The following is a 22,567-nucleotide window of genomic DNA, read 5'->3' on the forward strand; positions in this document are numbered from 1 at the left end:
GCGGCCGGGCTCAGCCGCGCCTCCCCGCGAGAAGCCGGCGGGCAGGGGGATCCCGAACCTCGGGGCCAGCGGGAAGGGACTGCAATTCCCAGGCTCCTCGCGCATCCTGGCCCTGCGGTGACATCAGCGCTCCACGGCCGGGACTGGCTGGGCAGCGGCCGCGGCCGAATGTGAGCTCGGCTTTCTCCCTTCACCCGCCGGGCCCTTCCCGCAGCCGGCTCCGCGCTGCCCAGGGCGGGACCCGGCACCGCAGGGCGGGCGTGCGGCCGGAACGTGCGGAGGTGACATCCCGGGGACGAGGCACCGCCGCCCCTTCCCGCCGGGCTCGGGGACGCGCGGGTCGCGCTTCGCCCGGCGCGGCCGCTCCCCGAGCGCGCCGCTTGTCCCGAGGCTTCCCCGCTGCTTTTTCCTTTGTCCCGCGGCTCCGGGCGGGGGGTGGAGGAGACGCTTTGCCATAGCCTGGCAACAGAGCGCGTGTGGCAACCGCGGTGCGAGCGGGGATCCGCCGCCGAAGGGACGGGAGTGGCGGGGACGGCTCGGTCCGGCCGCTCCCGCCGCTCCTTCCCCGCTGCCGGGCTCGGTCCGGCCGCTCCCGCCGCTCCTTCCCCTCCGCCGGGCTCGGTGCGGCTGCTCCCGCCGCTCCTTCCCCTCTGCCGGGCTCGGTCCGGCCGCTCCCGCCGCTCCTTCCCCTCTGCCGGGCTCGGTCCGGCCGCTCCCGCCGCTCCTTCCCCTCTGCCGGGCTCGGTCCGGCCGCTCCCGCCGCTCCTTCCCCTCTGCCGGGCTCGGTCCGGCCGCTCCCGCCGCTCCTTCCCCTCTGCCGGGCTCGGTCTTGCTGCTCCCGCCGCTCCTTCCCCGCTGCCGGGGGCAGGGAGAGCAGCCGGGGAATGGCAGGTGGGAAGCGACTGCTGCGCGGGTTGCTCTCGGTGCGAGTTGGCTCTGGATGCGGGATGAGGTTTCTGCGCCTCCGGGAGGGATGCTCGGAGTGTCCGGACGGGACAAGCTCGGGGTGCCCTAAGGATAATTCGGGGTGTCCGGAGGGATGCTCAGGCTGCCCAGAGGGGTTAACTAACTCGGGGGGTGCCCGGAGGGATGCTCGGGCTGCCCGAGGGATAATTCGGGGTGTCTAGAGGGATGCTCAGGCTGCCCAGAGGGGTTAACTAACTCGGGGGGTGCCCGGAGGGATGCTCGGGCTGCCCGAAGGATAATTCGGGGTGTCTAGAGGGATGCTCAGGCTGCCCAGAGGGGATAACAAACTCGGGGTGTCCGGAGGGATAACTTGGAGTGCCTGGAGGGATGCTCGGGCTTTATGAAGGATAATTCAAGGTGTCCGGAGGGGATAATTAACTTGAGGTGTCCAGAGGGATGCTCAGGTTGCCCGAAGGATAATTCGGGGTGTCTGGGGGGGGGGGATAACAAACTCGGGGTGTCCAGAGGATAATTCAGGGTGTCCGGGGGGGGGGGATAACAAACTCGGGATGTCCAGGGAGGATAATTCAGGGTGTCTGGGTGGGATAACAAACTCAGGGTGTCCCGAGGGATGCTCGAGCTGCCCCGAGGATAACTCGGGGTGTCCCGAGGGATGCTGGTGGTTTGAACATCTGGAAAACCAGCCAGGACAGTGATTTGTGCACTGTAATGCTGGCTGAGGTTGTTGTAGTTTAAAGTGAAGTGTGGTGAGTTCCTTTCCTAATAGTGTCCAGTGATTTCTTGGTGCTTTCAGGTGGTTCTTTGATACCAGTGCCTGGCAGAACCCAGAATTTCTCCAAGTATCTCGTGGTGCTGAGGAGGAGACTTTAGAAGCCTTTCTCAAAGTGGATAGGAAACTTGGGAATGCTTGCTGTCATCTCTCCCCTGAGAAGTGTAGTAACTTCACAACCAGGTAAATAAAACATTAAAAACTCATCTGTTTCTCTTTAGAAACAGTTTAAGTGTTTGAAGGGACGTGTTGACTGTGCTTTGTTCCAATTTGTAGTCCTGAGGTCACCTAATTATTATTTTAATTTCACAAAGTGCAGAGGAAATCAAATGAGAAAAGTGGCTTTATATCAAATTTGAATAGCCTAATGAAATTAGGACACAAACTTATTATATAATATTTAGTGTGCCCTGATCCTCATGCAGGTGATTAAAAAAGTTCTATTTGTTTGCCCACATGTTACACCAGTTTGTAACTTCAATAAGTGCTGAATAAGTCCCCATTGAGCAATGGATATTTTCAGTATTTTTGTGTGTTTTAAGATTAATTTGGAAAGAGTTTGATTTAGGGGCGTTGACACTGTACTGGATAGGTCAGAATGAATGGAGAGAAATACTTTGTAACTCCAGCTGGAATTTTATATTCCTGAACAAAAAGGTTTATGTTAGTACCAACAATCCTGTTTTACAGCACAGGGCATTATCTACAAATCAGGCACTTCTTGTGCCTTTGGATTATTTGACTTTAAAGTGAGTGGAAGTCCAGTAAAATCTCGTTACCTGTTTGTTTAATATTCCCTTGTGTTTCCTGGGATTACCAGGAGCTAATGGAGTGTGACACATGATAGGAATTGTAAGTGAAGGTGAATTACAGTCTCTTCTATTTTCATGGAGCCTGCATAAAAAAATAAAACCTGAAACTTCAGAGTAAGGGTTTCAGTCATATAAATATGACTGAAATATTAATAAAATACTTAGAATTTATAGTATATAAATACTATAAGATACTTAGAAACAGTGGGGCTGGATTGTTCAGAGTACTTGTGGCTTTGGACAACAATTAAGAGTGTGTAGAGCTATAAAATCTATAATTAAAAACAATATTAGTAACCTTTTGAAATAGTTTAAATGAATGGCTGAGCGGGGCTTTGTTTCTAAACTATCTGCTGGCAAATTATCTTTTTTTTTTTTTAATAAAGCAAGAATTTCAGTCAGTGGAGAGGTTATGAATTAGAAGGTTCAGTATAAATAATTGCAGAAGTGTTCTGTGTGTTTGGGTGGGGGTTTTTGGCTCAGGAAGAGGTACCTGACAAAGGTAGCACTGCCTTGTTTCAAGGATGGAATTGAGGAGGTGATTGGAACCTCTTATCCCCAAAAACTTTATTACATGTAGCTTTGTAAAGCAGATAGGCCTAAATATAAAATAAGTCCAAAAAAAAAAAAAGTGTGCTAGAGAGAAATGTGGCTCTTCAAACTTGACACCTGATTCTGGAACTTGTAATGTTGGGAGGAAGTTTTCAGGTCTTCCCCATTACCCTCCTGAAATACAGAGGTCATGTTTGAAATCCCCTTTTTATTCACCACTAGTGCAAGAAGCAGCTGTTTGTGGCAGGAACGGGCAGTGAGCACAGAAAATCCATTTTTCTGAAGGAGGCAGCACTCAGAGCTGGTTTTGAGCACCTGTGTAAATTTTAAGCTTCACTTGGACTCTTGCGTGGGTTGTGAATTCCAAATGTGGCACCTGCAACAGTTTGGGGGGGTTTCCCGTAATTTTAGGTAGTTCCTGTTTAGAGAGATCAATGGATTGTTGTTTGGGCTTCAGGATATCCCTGAGTGCTTTGTGAAATCCACTTCCAAAGCTGCAAATAGAAGGGTTGTGGCACAGAGGTAATGATTAGCCAGATCAATAATGTGTATGGTGAGGGGTGCCTGGGCAGAGAAACAGCTGATAAAAGGCTGATGTGCTGAGATCCCATTTCTGGTGGCAAAATCCAGGTTGGACATCAGTTCAGCCAAATCTTGTGCTGCAGCATAGGGGGGGATCAAGCACAGTGGGATGTGGAGTCTTTCCTTCTGTTTTGCCAGGGTCAGGATTAAATGTGTGAGATGGAATTTCTTGTTGGGACTCAGATGTTTATCAGTTCTTATCTCTGTCACAGCCTCACAAACCCTGAGTTCTGCAGCCCTTCACTCCAACAAACTAAAAATGGAGCCCCATCTCTCTCTCTCTGCAAGGCCTTTTAAGGATCAATTGTCCCATTGAGAAATGACACCTGAATTATTTTTACTTTTAACCCAATAACCAACCACCCGTGCCTGCAATGGGGACTTTTTTATCTAATTACACAAAACCACCCAAACCCATGGAGAAGAGGTGAAGAAGGAGCAGCCTCTGCCCCAAAACCTCCATCTTGCTTTCTATCTATTCCTGCATTCTAAACCCTTAAACTCTGAGTTTCCCAGCCTGTGATATCACACACTTCTATCCAAACTCCACCCCCACAATCCCAGTTCTGTCATTCCATTTTGGAAGCTTCTCCACGGCCTCAGGTCAATGCAGTGTTCTCCTGGGGGTCAGTGCCTGGCAGCACAGAAAGTCCAAAATTCTCAGCAGCCAGGCTTCCAACAGTCTGACATCATCTCCTTCCTTTAGGACAGGAGCAGCTGCTTTGTCAGGTTTGGAGGATTTATCATAACGTGACTGCTGCAAAATTTATCCTAATTTATCTTAATCATAAAAGCTGCCCTGAACTTCACTCAGAGCTTTGTGGCGTTGAAAACAAAGCCTTCGGTTTGTGCAGGGCATCGATTCTCTCACCTGGGACATTGGTGTGTCCTGGGAAGTGTCACACATGGCAGGGGACAGCCACAGCTGGGCACTCCCTTGTAACAGGGGAGTTGTGCTGTGTCGGGTCCAAGTGGGTGTGCAGAGAGCACAGGGGAGGATTTTGGAATCAGAACATTCCACCTGGAGTGCTCTTGGGTCCATGGAGTTGTTCAGGTTGGAAGAGACCTGTCAGATCATTGAGTCCAGCCCTGTCCCCACGTGCCACGTTCAGACTCCTGAGCACTGGTGATTCCAGCAGTGATGATGATGGTGGATTCCACCCCTTCCCTGCCATCCTGCTCCAGTGCCTGACTGATAATTCCCTTGTGGAGAATTTTGGAAGGAATTTGAGGCAGGACCTCTCAATTGGTTTTGATGATGCAGTTTATTTTCTTACCTTCTACGTAGACAGGAAGGGTGAGCTTGGCTCACGTCGTTACAGGACGGTTCAGAAGGTCACAAGACCCTTAGTTACAAGACCTTTTAAGGAGTTACTGACCAATAAAACACTGCCAATAAAGATATTTATGCCAAGGATATTTATGTTTTTGATTTAATCTTTAAATATTTCATTCATGCTACAGTGTGAGCTTTCTTAGTCAATCATGTTATAACACACGAACTTACAGTATTGTGTTATAAATTCCTTGTTTACCTCTGTAACTACTTTTATTTTTTCTATATCTTGAACTTTAAAACTCTAGACTTAGCTTAATGTGTCTTTGCTTTAAACTACAAATCCACATTCTCCCTTCTAGCACCTCAGTTTGGGAGCCTTTTCCAAGGTCTCAGATCAAATCCTGGGTTTAATTCTAAGCTTTGGCTTCCAGGTCTGAAGTTCTGAGAGTTCCTTGCATTTCATGCATTCACACATTTAAGTTAAAAAACATAAATATCCTTGTTAGCAGTGTTTTATTAGTCAGTAACTCCTTAAAAAGTTTGGTAACTAAGAGTCTTGTAACCTTCTAAACCATACAGTAAACATGTAAACCAAACTCACCCTTCCTATCTATGTAAAAGATAAGAAAAAAATCAAACCACATCATCAAAAACAATTCAAAAGTCCTGTCTCAAATTCGGTGGGAATTGGAAAAATAAACTTCTACAGACACTGAAGGATTTGATTTGTAGCTTTGGAAGAAGCTTGGATTGATGTAAAAATATAATACACAGGTATTAAGCAGAAAAATCATAAACTTATGTTTCTGTAGTTGTAAGAATCTGCCTTAAGTAAGTAAAAAACTGTATTAATAAAGATGGTGAAGGGTTTGTAATGTAGGGGTGTGGTTGTATAGAGTAAATTAAAAGTTTAGGAGTTATAATAGAAGCATTTATGTGCATGTGAGACAGAAACCCATTGGATGAAAATATCCACAGTGCAGCAGAATAAGTAAAGGTGATAGGTCAGAAAAGCAAGATATTTGTAGCAACTGTCTATTGGGTTAGAAAGTTCTATGTTGTCTTGTAACAAAGAACTTGTGACTACTCTTGAGCCATGGCTTGCTCCTCTAAAATCTCTGATATTTATCTGAGCAATAAATCGTTCTTAGCCCCCAAAACAATCCTGTCCCTTCTTTAAAAGCAACAGCAATGATACAATTCCTTCCAAAATTCCCCACGAGTGAATTATCCCACCTTCCCAGCTCTGTTCCCTTCCCTGGCAGGATGGACTTCCCCATCTGGCCTTGGGATAGGAGTGACTGGACTGGAGGAGCAAATGAGGGGGAGCTAGAAGTGAGTTTTGTGTATAAATACAGCTTTGGCAGACCTGGTAACTGCTTTTTTTTGGTTGTTTTTTTTTTTTTTTTAATTGATTTCAACCAGGAGAAGTTGGTCCTTAGGAGCCTTGATTCCTCCCTGCACGCAATGCTGCACGCTCCAGAGGAGAGGACCTGGCTGCTGATGACAAGGACATGGTCCAAGTGCCACCCCTGGGCATTGCCAGCCACAGGTGAGTCCAAAACTGAGTTTTTTGCGGGGCAGCAGAAATAAAAACTCGGGTGAGGCGTTTGTTTTATGGTGAATAACCACGTTACATAAAAAAAACCTCAGCACCTGGAGGGAATGTTACATCCCAGACGGAGCAGCTGTCCCTGGTTGTGTGAGAGGCATCCTCACATGGAGATCCAGCAGATCCTCCCAAGTTCTTCTTGTCTTTGTGAGACTCACCACAAACTCCTAAAGAGCAACTGCTGGGAGTTACCATGGACCCCAAAAAAAAAAAAAAAACCCTACCCAAAAATCTTAGTTGGTATGAAATGAGTATTTAGATGCTTGTGTTAAAACAAAATAAACAAATGGCCCTGTGAATATTCCTAATTGTAATTGGGCAACAGAAGCCATGTATTGAACAAGCACCTCACAGATTTGTTCAACTGAGTAGTATTTTTATGAGTAGTATTTTTATGAGTAGTATTTTGTAGTATTTTTATTAATTTTTTATCTATTACTATTTTTATTATGTATTATTTATTATTACTTATTATTTTTATTTTAAATTAATTTTTGTGGTTTTATTATTTTTTTTTTTTATGATTCTATTTATTTATTCCCATGCACAGCTTAAGATTTATTTTATTTACCTTTATTCCCGCACACACACTTTATTTACCCACCTTTAAAGGTGCTTTTGACCCAGCTGAGAGGGGTCTGGCAGACTTGGGTCCTTTTCCTCAGAGGAAAGAAAAGGTTTCTTGATTCTTTGGCTGCTGAAAAGGAACATTTCCTTTTGTTGCTGAGACAAATCTTTTTGATGATGTGAGCTCAGGATTTAGAGGGAAGTCTTCACTAATCTGCCATTTTTATGGTTTTATCCCTGATATTAAGAGGTCTGAATAGCTGATCTATTTTCTCCCCTGAATTTGTTTTTTTTTTGCATATCCTTGTTGCCTGTTTACTGCTGCTGGTTCATTTCCTGGGAAACCCAAAAAAGAAATTTAGAGATTTCTGGGGTTTTTTTTCTTCCTTTATTTTTTTGCCCAGTGGTTTCAGAGAATCCCTGGCAGTGCTCCCTACAGGAGTCAGGCAGTCCCAGTGTGCTACAGATTAAGATATCCATAGGTGGGAATTACTAAAAACCTTTAAAAAGCCCCAAAACAGTGCTTTTTTTTTTTTGTGCTTGCTTTATCCTGCCAAGAAACAAAACCCAAGGAATAAACAGGAAATACTTCTCCTGCCAAGAAATGGGAGCAGAATCCCCTCAGTGTGGATGTGATAATGCTGCAGGGCTGGTGTTTACTGCTGTTAGCAGGGATGTTCTTGCAGTGCTCTGGAGCAGGGAGATCCTGCAGCTTTAGGATAGTTGGCTCTAAAAGGCTTTGGGCTAATTTTAATGCTGTTTTGGAAAATCAAGAGCTCTGTCAGGTGAGAACTTCTGTCAGTGAAAGCAGTTTCTTCTGATTGTACAATGAAGCAATATTTAGGTGTGATTACGTTATTTTTCAGCTGATAAAAGATCTTCTCAGAGGATTCTTAATCTGATATGAGCCAGAAGCTCTTCTCACCTCTAAAGAGGAAGAAATCCTTCCTAAAGGGTGCTGAGGCCCTGGCACAACTTCCCAGAGCAGCTGTGGCTGCCCCTGCATCCCTGGAAGTGCCCAAGGCCAGGCTGGATGGGGCTTGGAGCAGCCTGGTCTGGTGGAAGTTGCAGGTCCATTCCCAACCCCAATCATTCTGTTTCAGTCCCCAAGATGTTCATAACCCTGGCATAATTTAGGATTCTTCATGAAAATTCCTAAAACTCCTTCCAGGCTGCCCAAGGGGCTTCCCATGCTCTGCCAGCAGCTCCTGGCATCACGGAATAGCAGCCTCAAGTCTTGGACTGCTTCCAGGGCTTTGCTGGACAACTCTGAGACCAAAACCCTTCCAGAGATGAGGAGCAACATGGGAGTGTCTGTCGATTCTTTTGTTTCTTTTTTTGCCAGGGTCAGGATTGAATGTGTGAGATGGAATTTCTTGTTGGGACTGAGATGTTTATCAGTTCTTATCTCTGTCACAGTCTCACAAACCCTGAGTTCTGCAGCCCTTCACTCCAACAAACTAAAAATGGAGCCTCATCTCTCTCTCTGCAAGGCCTTTTAAGGATCAACTGTCCCATTGAGAAATGACACCTGAATTATTTTCACTTTTAACCCAATAACCAACCACCTGTGCCTGGAATGTGGACCTTTTTATCCAATTACACAAAACCACCCAAACCCATGGAGAAGGAGAAAGAAGGATCAGCCTCTACCCCAAAACCTCCATCTTGCTTTCTATCTATTCCTGTATTCTAAACCCTTAAACTCTGAGTTTCCCAGCCTGTGATATCACACACTTCTATCCAAACTCCACGCCCACAATCCCAGTTCTGTCATTCCATTTTGGAAGCTTCTCCACGGCCTCAGGTCAATGCAGTGTTCTCCTGGGGGTCAGTGCCTGGCAGCACAGAAAGCCCAAAATTCTCAGCAGCCAGGGTTCCAGCCAGTGTCCTGCTGTATTCCCAGAGCTGTGGAATCCTGGCACAGAGAGGATTTTCACAAGGTGCAGGTCTCTGTTTCCAGCTGCTCATCTCAGAGGAGCCTCTGTGTGGAAAACGTCTCGGACACATCTTTCACTGATCCTGCAGATCACAGAATCCCAGACTGGTTGGGGTTGGAAGGGACCTTAAAAATCCTCTCATTCCACCCCCTGCCCTGGGCAAGGACACCTCCCTCTATCCCAGGGTCTGGCCTTGGGACACTTCCAGGGATGTGCAGCCACAGCTTCTCTTGGAATCTGTGCCAGGGCCTCCCCACCCTGACAGGGAACAACTTTCTCTCAGTGTCTGATCTAAATCTCTCCTTTCTTCATGTCACAGATACCACAACAATATCAGTGTCTAATAGCTTTGATGCTATTTAATGCCATATATATTTATACCTGAAAGACTTAACATTTTACTGATGAAGTTGTGCTCATGTATTTCTCCTCAAAAGAAACTTTGGAAGAGAATTTAAGTACAAAGAACTGCTTGAGACTTTTGGAAATAGTGGTTGGTTTTGGTAAATAGTTTTTTTTTGTCTGTTCCTTCACTGTTGGAATGAAAAAAAAAAATTAATCCAAAAGACCTGTCTGGGCTTTAGTTGTAGTTTTTTATTGTTGTTTTTGAAGGTAATTTGTTAAGACCAGTGGCTTTCCCATGATTTGAAGGGGAATAAAGTAAAAGCCCTACTGAAGACTCTGGGAGTTGTAATTTGATTTCTCCCTCCCATTTTTTTTTTTTTTTTTTTTTTTTTTTTTTTTTTTTTGAAGGCAGCATTTAATTAATTGATTTTTAAGTTTGATAGTCTGAGTGATTACATCTTTTTTTTTTCTCCCCTGCAGCTTGTTAGTGATTCCTATGCAAACCCCAGAGGAGAATTTGTGTGTTGCCTGGGTGGAAGGACAGGCTCCAGTGTTTTGGAAGCACTGAGCCTTATCTAGGGTACATGAAGTCCCTCTTCTCCTGGGCTTTAATCACATTATCCTGCCCAACTCACATCAGCAGTGATTAATGGCCCTGAAAATAAAACATAAATCCATTTGTTACAGACCCTATTTTTAATCTCTGCACAAGTATCTTATCCTCTGGCCAAGGAGCAGGAATTTCTCTTTGCTGCTTCCTGGTGGCCCAGACAGGACCAGGGGCTGGGCATTGCTGTGGGCTTGCTGCTCAATTCTTGATTTTAGTCTTGCTGGATCCTCAGGGATGCCTGAGTTTGCTCATTTGGAGCAGAAGGTGTGGCTCACACCCTCCTCCTGCCCTGCAGGGTCAGCAGGGACCTGTGAGCTCTTCTTGTGCCTCATTTAATGACATAAATACTGTCTGAGTGTTGATATGGAATTTTACAGGATGTTTGTGTGGCCTCCACGGGGTCCTGGTGCCTCTGATTCTGTTCTTTAATAGGGATTGGTTTAGATGTGCAAAATCAGTTTATAGCAGGTGATAAACTCTCAGTGTAAGCTTCTAATTTATTTATTTAAAAACGTTTACTGCAGGGTTGTTCTGCAGTGCTCTTGGTAGGAACACACATGACCAGAGAATATTTCTACCAACCTTTTCAGAAAATACCCAGGAATGGAGACCTGAGGCTGTGACAGCTTTCAGTAGGCCAAGGATTAATAGTAAATTAAATTCAGAGAATTCCAGGTTGGAAGAGGCCTCAAATATCACCTGCTCCAGTCTTTCTTGGCATAAATAACCTCGGAACAAATAATTAATTTGTAATTCTCCTTTCTGCAGCAGTATTGGGTTACTTTTCTTTACCCACATTTTGCCCTGTGGAGTTTCCAGATGCCCCTCCCTCCTTCCCTGGAATATTTTTGTGGTTTTTGGGGTCTAACAGGGATGGTGGCTCTTGTTTTCCAGAGGGGATGTGTTTGCCTGGGACAGGTGCAGTCCCGGTCTCACAGAGCAGGAGGTTCTGAGCTGTGACCATGCCATGCCAGCACCTAAAATGTGAAACCCGTGGAGAATTCCTATTGCTGTGCAGTAAGTCAACTCTGATTTTTGCATATTTATTCTTAGAAGACAGATTTGGGTTGATTTAAGGCAAGGGAGGGAGCATGATTTAGACTTGGTCCTCTTGTCGTGGCTACGTTAGGCGGTGCTGAAAAATTCATTTAGCTCAGGAAACAAAAGCAAAGCTTTGCTTTGCTGCCTTTACTGCTCACTAGATAAACATCTAATATTAAAGAACATTTCTTTCTCTGTTCCATGCAGGTGAATAGCAGGAAGCAAACCATGGACACTCAGTTGTTCTCCCCATTACTGGGAGCAGTCCCCGGTCCCCCCACGCCCCCAGAGCCCTCCCAGCTGTGCAGGGACTGGCCAGGATGTGCTGAGGATTTTGGGTCCCAAACTGCCTTCCAGGAGTGCCCAAAAAAAAGGTATCAGCATCCCTGCCCAAAAAAAAAAAAAAGGTATCAGAGTCCCTGCTGTGGCCTTGGGGCTTCTGGATCACTGGGGTTTTTTGTATTACAGAACAAATTCTGGATGTTTTTTGGGGAGAGTTTCAGGCATCTCTGGAGGCTCAGCGGATTTTCTTTGCTCTGTGGGGGTTGTCACTGAGGTTGTGAAGAAAAAGTGTGGGGGGTTTTCTTTTTTCCATCCTAAAGCCAAGTGATGGTGACAGAATATTGCCTTTTTTTTTGGAGGGAATTGGGTGATAGAGACTGACACAGCAGCTTTTGATGAGAAAAAGCTCTTTTGCTGAGCATTTCTAATATCTCGCTGCGTTTTTTTGTATAATTTGCTTAAAAAGACAAAATCTGAGGTGGGGTGAAAGTGGAGTCCACTGGCTCTCAAGGTGCTGAAAGGTAACAGTTAAAGAAGATAATGGATTGCAAAAAAACCTTTTTTTTTTTTTGCTGGTTTCAGTGGGAAGTGTCAGAGTGATGTTGTTTTTGAATAAAAGATCACACAGCTTTGGTGTCAGCTGTAAGAGTTAATTTTAAGCAAGAGGTGGCAATTTACTAATTAAAATATACAGTATTTTCTTAAAGCAGCCTTTGGATTATTGCAAGGTAGTTTTAAAAAGCCAAAAAGTTATGGAATAATGGTCAATCCATGCCTACACCCATTCTGAGCCTGTGGATATTCAAAATTCCTTGAGGCCTCCCTAAAAAAAACAAACCAAAAAAAAAAAAAAAAACAGGAAAAGGAAAAACTTTGCTCTTTGACCAAGACACAGAAAAGATCTGGTCATCAAATATCAGTTCTGCAGTCACAAAACATTTTCAAGAGTCTTTGCCCTTCAGTGCATCCTAAATTAAATCCAGGTCCCTTAGGGAGGAAACTGAGCAGTCATGGGGTAAATCAGGGACTGAGTTAGAAGTGAAACTGGTGAGGTCTGAAAAGCCAGCAGGGTGTGATTTTCACTGATTTCACAGTGGCAAGGGATTAAAAAGGTGAATTTTGTAGGAGTTTGTCCCACATTTTATGGTCTCTGTTAAGTCAGTGAGCAATTATGTGGCAGCCAAGGTGGTTTGGGTGAGGTGGGACCAGGAAATCTCAGAGATCCTCAGGGATCCTGAAAGGCATCGAGGTGGGGAGGGAAGTTTATTGGAGCAAAACATGAGGCTAGAGGGAAGGAGAGCTTCATAATTAACTTGTGAGGAAGAGTCAGGAGTCATTACAAACAACTCCATGAAAATCTAATCGTGCACCTGAAGTTGGGTTTGTTCACAAATTGTTGAAAACTTTGGGTGTTCACCAGAAATATTTACTAATATTTTGACCTGTCCAAAAGGGGATTAAAAAGTAACTTAAGTATATAAAACTTACATATATGTTATTTTTTTTTTTTGAGATTAACATAATAGGTTTTGAATTATTTGGCAGTAGGTAAATTAGAGTGCTCCAGACTTTGAGAATATTGATCCTAGTTATGCTCTAAACAAGACAGTCAAGGTTTGTCCATGAAACAGTTTTGTTTCTTGGAAAGAGAGGAGAATTTTTGCTGCTTGGAAAGTCTCTGGTGAAACAAGAAGGAAAATAATTCTGCTTCATTTGGGCTCTAGAATTCAAAAATGCAGGAAGGGATTTCTGTAGAGGGATGCTGAGGATTCAGAACAACTGAAAAATCCTGCTAAAATAAAGGTTTGGTCTTCTTTTTGTCTGTTTTGTTTACGAGAAAAGTACTTATTTAAAACTTTTCCTTTTTTTTTTTTTTAATTATTTTTTTCAGGGCACCATTAAATCTTTCTTACTCTGGCAATGGCCCTGATGTGTTTGGGTTGGTGTCGAGCATTTTAGAGGAGCCAAACAAGCCAGAACCAGCTACAGATTGGTAAGTTTGTTCTGAGGGTTCTTAAAATATCTGTGCTGGCTTTTATGCCCATTGTCACACAGATATGATAAACATTTTTAATTATTTCAGAGTTGAGTAATGACAACTTTTTAAATCCCCTTAAAATATGGAATTGTCTTTACTTCATTTAACAGTTAAAAAAAAAATACTGAACTGTTAAAACTGTTTTCCATCAGCTTTACAGCATTTGAGGAGGGAAAAAAAAATTAATTTTAACCAGTAGGGAGTTGACAGAATACAGTGGAATCTGAGATATTTAACAAATCCAAATAAACTCTGCATTTCTGAACGTGCAGAATAAACAGTGTGGGTGCTGAGACTTCACAGAGCACTTGCTCAGCTGCAGTGGGAATATTCCTCCTGTTTTTCAGGAGAGCTGTGCATGGTTGGTCACTAATGTGACTCTGGGGCATTACCACGATGTGTGAGTTGTTTTAAAGTAAGAAAGGTTTTAGATGCTGACAGGAGGGTTGGTTTAACTCTGTTACAGGAATTCTCTAGCAAGATTGTTTCCCCCTGTGTGGGCACCTGATCTGGGCAGCGGCGGGGAGCTCCCAGGGCTGCCAGCCCAGCACTGTGTCCAGAACAAGGATTTTCCCAACCTGCTGGGCTCCAGCTGCCATCAGGAACCCCTGCAGGAGCCTCCTGAGGTGGAGATGCTGCACAGAGGTTTGGGAGACCTGCAGCTCCTCGAGTCTTGGCTCTCTCCTCCTCCTCATCCCAGCAATGCCCCGAGGAACCCTGAAAATTCCCCTTTGCAAACCACGGCTCCCCAGGAAGGCTTTTCCTTCCCAAATGGGGGCTGGAACCAGCATTTGTGCACTTACGACCACGGGAGGTTAAATGGGGGCTACGAAAAATGTGGGTCCAATTTTAGGCCTTTTTCTTCTCAGAGCAGGATGAGAGAAAGCTCCAGCGTCCAGAAGGAGTTTTGGAAAAGAGGAAAAGCTCTGAAAAATTATGCTCAAGGGCAAACTAAGTATTCCCCTGATCTTTCCAATCAGCCTGGTGATAACTCTTGGGATAAAGTACCCCAGGACAGCCACCTGTTCTCTAAGAGATATGAGAACTTCCCAGCTGCTCACAATCTGCAGTCACCTGTCCGTCCATCCCTTTGTTTTTTCAATCCACCCCCTAAGGAAAATACTTTTTCTGGAGGAACAAGCAGAAAACCCCAGGAAAGCCATGTGCAAAATGGCCATTGTGGCTTTACTTTAGGGGATGCTTTTAATAATAATAATAATAATGATGAGTATAAAGTGAATATGGGACCTAAGGAAAGCTCTCCTCAAGCAGCTGAATGCGATTTATCTGTGCAAAATGGGAATTGCTCTTCGTACCAGGGGTGTGCGTGGCTGGATGGGAGCAGTCTGGCAGCTGCATCTGAAATTCCATATGGAAAACAAATGGCCACGAGCCCCCAGTCCTCATCAGGGGTTTCCACCATGTCTGGGGGCTCTCCCACCCACCAGCCTTTCACACAGCCCTCCTGCTACTCCCAGCTCCTTCCCGCCCTCCCTGCCAGGAAAGATGGGAGCTTACAAGCATCAAATGGAGTTTCCAGTCGCTTGGGGGTTCCTCATTTCATCTCAGAGAGCCAGAAGCAGAGGAGACCCGTTGGAAGGTCCCAGGAGGATGCTGGGCTGAACAAGGAGGGGAGGCGCCGCAAATTCCCCGTCCGTTTTTCGCCCGACTGGCTCGTGCAGCAGAAAGCTGCAGGTGAAGACCCTGCTGAGAAATACCACAGGTTCCCAAAAAGGCAGAGCCAGGAGAGTGGCAGTAAAGGCGACAGGAGAGGTAGAAGGAGTTGGATCCCTCACGTGGGATCTACGGCCCCAAACCACCAGCCCTTCGACGTGTTCCCCACAAAGCACGAGCAGAACGGTGGCAGCTTGTCAGACTTCATCAACCCTTCTCTGCTTCCTTCTTTCCCGTTCATGCCTGATTTTAAGCAAAATCCCAGCTTCCCTCCATTTAATCACCAGCTGTTTTCATCAGCAAATGCTTTCAATTTCCCTCCGCCGCCGTTTCCACTCTCGGACCTTGTTGATCTTTTTCACTGCGACGACTTCAACCCCTTGGGTCCCTTCGTGGGTGATCCCTTCCCTGGAGAAATCCCTGCCCCCTGCTTTGCCTTTCCAGCCCCATTTAACAAGTACAGACCCCCCAGGAGCCGCAGTGGCCCCGCTAGCGAGCTCCACGTCCGGCTGGAGGAGTGTTCCGAGCAGTGGAGAGCTTTGGAGAAGGAGAGGAAGAAGGTAAAACACAGCTGGTGATGATTCCTGATAAAGACTTGGCTGGTTTTAAGAGAGAAGGTTTTATGGTCTTTCTTCTTTGGTTTTTTGGGAGTTTTTGGTGTTTTTTTTTTTTTTTTTTTTGTTGTTGTTGTTGTTGTTTTGGGGCATTTTTTTGTTTGTTTTCGTTTGGGTTTTTCCAGTCACAGCTTTCTCTTCTGTTTTTTTTTTTTTTTTTCTTGTTGTAATAAATCTCTGGCTGTAGTAAAAAAGAAAATGAAGTAACTAATCCTGGGCACCCTCTGTGTGTCTGTAGAGAAAACCTATGATATTTTTCTTGTTCCCAAAGAAAATTTCAGTTTATGCTCTTCTCATTACAGTCACTTTCCTGCTTCAGACTCACTCCCAGAACTGTTGGCAGGACGGATCACACTGATAATGAGGGTATTGCACTTGGGAATGGAAGCTCTGTGCTCTAAAGAAGCAGGAAGAGCTTTCCCAAGAGGAGTCAAATCCCTGAATTCCATGCCAGGTGTCAGAAAAGAAATTGCCCATAATTCCTGGTTCTAATTATGGGTGCTTGGCTGCTTCCACATGGGAGAAGCCTCCTGGTTGTGTCTGAGCAAAGTAGACCTGGAAAACACCTTTTTCTTTCCATCATCATCTGTGGGGCCTTGCTAATGGACTTTAGGAATTGTGAATGGAGGCGCCTGTGTTGTTCTCTCATGGATGCCTTTAAACCAGACTCCTCTCTGCCTGCCTGGCCTTCCAGGAATGCTCTGGAAGTGAGAAAGGGATGATTCTTGATCCAGTGTTTGTTTCCTGTTCTCGGGCAGGATTTGGGACAGTTAGGTCATTTGCAAAGACCAAGTCATGGTTTTTGTCTCCTGCTTTTTATTTTTATCATGAAAGGAGGGTTGTTTGTCCTCATACTTATTAATCAACGGGGCTTAATTGACCCCTTGCTCTGGTCCATCCCAAGTGTTCCAGTTTTATCCCAGTGAGCTGCTCTGGGTTTCTCAGGGTGTTTTGTGCTTACAGAATAGAAACTGCTCTCAGCCATCCAAGCCATAGCCTGGCTCCCATTCCTGCAGCCAAACCACATTCCTCAGGAGGGGATGACTGCGAGGAGAGAGGAACTCCCCCTGGGATCTGATTTAATTCTCTCCACCTTGTCTAATCACTCAGCCCTTTCAGCTCTCTGAAGCCTGTTCATTGCAGCTGCTTTGGGGTCACAGCTGGCCTGTCTCCTTTCATGAACCCCACTTTTCCAGGGATCTCATGTTTAAGGCATTTCCACCAGTTAGGAATTGTCTGCAATATTAAATGTGCACATAGCTTAGTTAATTGCTTATTAACTGTAATTCTTAGTTACCTGGTGTCATTATATGAATCCATGACCTTTTCTCCATCCATTTTATTTTTTCTGCATGACTTTCAGGCTCCTCAGATGATGAGTAGGGGTGGAGTCAGCTCTTGAAATCCATGTTAGGCCAGGTCAGGGACTAAATCACGTGGAAGTAAAGCAAAAAGAGAAGGACTTCACCACATGCTTTCAGCACAAATATGCACAGTGTGAATGTGGACTTAGCTTTGCCTTGAACTGCAGTGCAGCACCTGACCCCTCTCTCCTCCATCCATGGTACCCTGGAGGAGGAATGAGATAAGGAATCTGCTGCTAGCTGTGCCTTTTCTACTCAAGTGTAAGAATTTCCTACCCAGAAATAGGTTTGGTGATGTTTAGTCACTGCCTGGCTAAGCCACTCTTTCTCAGTGGAAGTTTGGCTGTTGTGTTAAAGATTTTCTCTGGTAAAGGAAAAGATCTTCTGGGTTAAAGAGCTGGGGTCAGTTTATGTGAAACGTGGTTTCATCCTGATGCACTTGAGATGTGGTTTATGCTGCTGCTATCACCTGGTTCTTTTTTGAAATAATCAGAATGTGTGACATTGGAGAGAAGCAGTGAGAGGTCTTGAACTCTTGAGGGAGAGCTGAATTAGAGAAATATTCCTGACTTTTGACAAGGGCATGTAGTGGTAGGTCAAGGGGAATGGCTTCAAACCAAAAGAGGGCAGGGTTAGATTAGGTTTGGGAAGAAATTTTTGATGTGAGGGTGGTGAGGCTCTGGCACAGGGTGCCCAGAGAAGCTGTGGCTGCCCCTGGAAGTGCCCAAGGCCAGGTTGGATGGAGCTTGGAGCAACCTGGAAGTTGCAGGTCCTTTCCCAACCCAAATCATACTGTTGCAAATCCACACCCAGGGAGTTTGGGATTAAACCAGCAGAGGTTTAGCTTTTTCCTCATAGAAAAAGGAAGGAATTGTTCCCTGGGAGGGTGGGCAGGCCCTGGCACAGGGTGCCCAGAGAAGCTGTGGCTGCCCCTGGATCCCTGGCAGTGCCCAAGGCCACGTTGGACAAGGCGTGGAACAACCTCGGATGGTGGAAGGTGTTCATGGCAGGGAGTGGAATAAAATGAGCTTTGAGGTCCCTTCCAACCCAAACCATTCTGGGATCCTGTGATGCTGGGGAATGTTCTTCTCTCAACGCACTCAGAAGTCGGTTGGGTGCTCGCTCCTAACCCAGCTGAAAATTCCAAACAGCGCCAAAACCGGATTGATGACACCGCGCTGATTTCACGCCGCCACGCTGACAAACTCTTTTCCCTTCCAGGCTGAGGCTGACCTTGCAAGGCACTTCCCAGGGCAGCACAGCTCCAGCTGCAGCCCCGTGTCCCGGCTCCCCGCGCACCCGTCCCGCGTGGATCGCCTGATCGCCGAGCAGTCACGGGAACACGCCCGGGTACGCCCGGAGGGGCTGCAATTCCCGCAGTTCTGCTGGGATTTCTTCGTTTATTCATCGCCACTCGGCGGGTTTGGTGCTTTGTCAGGATTCTCTTGGGTAGCTGGAACTGGAGAGGTGAACTTTGGGGTGGCTGTTTTTGGATGGAGCGGTGTGTTGTCATCTTAAATTGGTGATAGCGAGAGGTTAGCTGCTTGGAGTTATCGGTAGAGAATTGGAGGGGTGTCATGTTTTTTGATTGCTTTGTTGATTTTCTTTAGGTTATGAAGTAATCTCTAGGAGTTAGAAGTCATTTTGTGGATGATGAATACAGGGCTGTTTGTGGGTGTGATGTGATTTTTTTTTTTTTTTGTAATTGTTCTTTTAGTATATTTTCAAGGGTACTTAACCTTTATCAAAGAAAAACCTACTGATTAATTTAAATAGGGTTATTCATTTTTCTATGGTAGCTTTAGAATGGTGAATTTTTGACGTGGTCTCCATTAAAGGTTTTGCTCCCCACTGGGACAGTACATCTTTGTTCTATATGGTGAGAAGTTTCTGTATAATGAAGGGATGTACTGTTGCTGTTTGATCTTTGTTGAGGGTATTTACTAAATTTGGGAGAGAGAAAGGGGATTGTGGGAAATAGTAAATGTAAGAAGACTTCCAGAAAGCTGTGAGGCCTCAGAAAGAGCAGAGAACTTAGAGCTACCTGCAGCTGCAAAGTCTGAGAGTAGAAAAGTTGCAGTAGTACAGCAAGCAAGGGCATGAAACAATAGCTTGAGTTTTCTGCCAGGTGCTCGCACTGATAGGAAGAATGGAGAGGCTTTGTGGTGCTCCCCTGCACAGGAACATCTCCAGGACCTTGGAGCTCCACCTGGAAGCCATTCAGGTGACCCAGGCACGTCGGAAGGATGAGATTGGGAATGCTGCAAACCCCCAGAGGCATGGGGGGCCACGCTATAACAACGACAAAGGTAATGCTGCCCCTTCCTGCAGCCCTCAGAGCTTTTTCGGGGGTTTAATTGTGAGTATGTTCCTCTTAAAAATGTAAATTTGCAATATGCAGCAATTGCTGTCACTTCAGCAAAAGGAAGTTTGCAAATAGGCTCTTGTTGCTTTTTAAGACTTTAAATTACTTTGAGTTCTATTGGGTTTTTTTTCCTGTTACAATTTTAAAAAATTGCTATTTTTTCCTCTTGACTAGGAGACAACTGTCTCCTCAGTGACATTATATAATCATAAGAGGTTGTCCTAAAAGCAAAAATGTGCTCGTTTTTAAGCAGGCAGCATTATTTCCTGGTATGGCTAAACTTTCTTTTCTCTTCAGCTTATAAAATAATAAAAAAATTGCCAGCGTTGTGCAAAACAATTGTCTACCTTACCTAAATCACAAACCCACCAGGAATGACATTCCACATTCTGATGAAGTAAATTCTGTTGAAGTAAAGCCAGAATAATCTGTAGCAACAGTAAATGTGGCAGTTTATGGTTTGGGGTTCAAGATGATATTATTTTTCTTCAGAAAATACCTGTGTCTCAGAACAAAAGAGGAATTCACTCCTTAGTGCTGAAGTGAAGTGGACAGTGAGGTTCCTCTGGCTGTGGAATAGCTCTTCTTGTGAGGGAAAGATAAGGTGGAAAGAGAATCAAAATGTTTTGCTTTTGCAGTTCAGGTGTCAAAAATTAAAATATCAAATTTAAATGTCATGCCCTTAAAACAATAGATCTATCTGCAAACGTTGCTTTTAAAATAACTCCTAAATCTTTGATGTGACTTTAACTTCAAGTGTGAGTCAGGAGTAGTAGAAGGAAGGTTCTTGGCCAGGCAGGAGAAGAAGGACACAGTGGTTAAGTGGATGATTATGGTTAGATTTAATGCCAATACAGCATCTAAATATTGCCAATACTGTAAATAACAGCTCTGTTGTCTGTTAAAATGAGTTCTGGCTCCAGCAGGTCCTGATCCCTCCTGCTGAGCCACAGCTTTTGGTGACACCCCCTCCCCTCCTGAATTCCCAGAGAAATGTAGGAGCATCTTGGTCCACTTAGTCCCAGATTTCATCAATGTTTCTGTCTGAAAGGTTGCACTGTCAGCAGTTTTGGCTGGAAATGTGCAGGTTTGCAATCCCTGGCCTTGCAGGATTTGCAGTTGCAAACGAATCCCCTGTGGAGCTGCTTTAAGATTTCATTTCTGTATTTGACCAGATCTTTGTGCCTTTACTCACCCATCCAAAAATCAATGTTGCCTTCTTCCTGCAAAATCAAAAACTGCCTGCAGCCTCAGCAGACCAGTTTGCCCAGTATCCACCAGCATTTTGGAGCCTTTTGCAGCATTTTGGATCCTTTTTGCACAGACAATTCACGTGAGATGTTGCAGCTGTCGTTACTGGTGCAGCTCAGCTGCTCCTTGAGCACGGTTTGCTCAGGACTGTGAGTTGAACAAATTTATGCAATTAAAAAAAAAATTAATAATGTGCTTGAGTTCTGGATGCTGGGAGTTTTAGACTTTCTGTGCTGCCAGGCACTGACCCCCAGGAGAACACTGCGTTGACCTGAGGCCGTGGAGAAGCTTCCAAAATGGAATGACAGAACTGGGATTGTGGGGGTGGAGTTTGGATAGAAGTGTGTGATATCACAGGCTGGGAAACTCAGAGTTTAAGGGTTTAGAATGCAGGAATAGATATAGAGCAAAATGGAGGTTTTAGGGTAGAAGCTGGTCCCTCTTCTTCACCTTCTTCTTCTTCACCTTCTTCTTCTTCACCTTCTTCTTCTTCACCTTCTTCTTCTTCATGGTTTGGGTGGTATTTTGTAATTGGACAGAAAAGTCTGCATTGAGGACTTTGAGTGATCTGTTATTGGGTTAAAAGTGAAAATAATTTAGGTGTCATTTCTTAATTGGGCACTTTAGCCCTAAAAGAACTTGTAACAAGAGGTAGTTAGCCACTTTGTGCCTTGTTAATGAAGGATCTCACTGCTGTGAGGCTGTAACATTGATAAGAAATAACGAACATCTAAGTCTAAACACAAACTCTCATCTCGAGTGCCTTCAATCCCGACCCCGACAGAGGCAGAAAGAGAAACCAAAACCTGGCAATAACGTTTCCAGGCTTGTCCAGTGATGTGTTTTTCCTGTTGTTGCAGATGTGCTGGCCCTGGCCGCTGCCCTGCGAGCCCTGGCTGGTGCCACGCGCAAGGCTCGCACCGCGCTCTGGTGCGCGCTGCAGGCGACCCTGCCAAAATCCCCTCCAGCTGCACCCGAAAATCAACAGCTTCTCCTGCAAGAGCTTCGTTCTTCAAGCACAACCAGCCAGGGAAAAAGCAGCGTGGAGCAGGAAAGCAGAGGAAGTGGAAAAGCAGAGGAAGCGAGGAAGATTTTGGAATAATCGCCGATAATAAACGGAAAGCCGAGGATGGGGAGGGGAGGGCTCAGGTCCTGCCCAGCACCACGAGAGATGGATTTCATAGGATGTCAGGAAGGGGTTCATTAAAAAAAAAAGGGTTAATTAAGGTGCCTGGTCAGTGCTGCAGTTGTGGTACTGTGATTCTGGTGTGGAGAGACACGGCTTGTGCTGGTGTTGCTGCAGTTTTAGCATTTCTGGTGTCTGCTGCTGAGAATTTTAATGTTCAGAGGAGCTGAACAAGAGCTGAGCTTTCCTCCTGTGCTTACCCAAAGCTCTGAGTCCAGCCAGGACCTGAGCAACCAGAGGCTGGTAGAACTTAATTCTCTCTTTTTTTTTTTTTTTTTTTTTTTTTGGTTAATGAGACAATTTAGGATATCTAAAGGTACTTGATAGTCATTCAGGGTTTGTTTTATTTTTATTTTTTGCACCATGTGTAGTTCTTTCCAGAGCCAAAGTGATCACTGAGTAGTTTGCACCCCATCACTGTGTCAGGAGCAATCCACGCTGCTGTGGTGGTGTTTTTTGGGACAGGTTATCTCTGTTTGGCAGGAATAATCAGTGTTCAGTGCTGGTTTTGAGTGACTTTTGTGCTGCCAGTTCAGTTTGCAGCAAAACCAGTGTGAGCGGAGCTTTTCCACAGAATTGTCTACTTTGGTTTTTCCACTAAAAAAGTGGATTTTTGTAGCTTTGCAGTGTGAACTGCGTGGAAGTGCACGTTAGCAGGTGACAGAAAACTTGCTCAGGCTTAGAAATTAGATGTATTGATTCCTCAGTGGGTTTAAAACCAGTAACAATATAACATAGTATGCACTTAATTAAAAAA

The 22,567-nt window shown here is 45.0% G+C and overlaps 1 protein-coding gene across 1 annotated transcript; it reads left to right on the forward strand.

The window, feature by feature from the left end:
• The first annotated feature begins 1,842 nt into the window (after positions 1-1,842).
• Positions 1,843-21,789, forward strand: LOC128810690 (uncharacterized). The gene is made up of 9 exons (XM_053983765.1): positions 1,843-1,879; positions 6,347-6,473; positions 10,890-11,012; positions 11,244-11,410; positions 13,210-13,311; positions 13,823-15,590; positions 18,230-18,358; positions 19,137-19,317; positions 21,485-21,789. Exons 4-9 carry the CDS (start codon positions 11,265-11,267, stop codon positions 21,724-21,726), a joined length of 2,568 nt encoding a protein of 855 aa, XP_053839740.1. The 5' UTR covers positions 1,843-1,879; positions 6,347-6,473; positions 10,890-11,012; positions 11,244-11,264; the 3' UTR covers positions 21,727-21,789.
• Positions 21,790-22,567: the final 778 nt, after the last annotated feature.

Source organism: Vidua macroura, chromosome 1 (genome assembly GCF_024509145.1).
Source record: "Vidua macroura isolate BioBank_ID:100142 chromosome 1, ASM2450914v1, whole genome shotgun sequence".
NCBI lineage: Eukaryota > Metazoa > Chordata > Aves > Passeriformes > Viduidae > Vidua > Vidua macroura.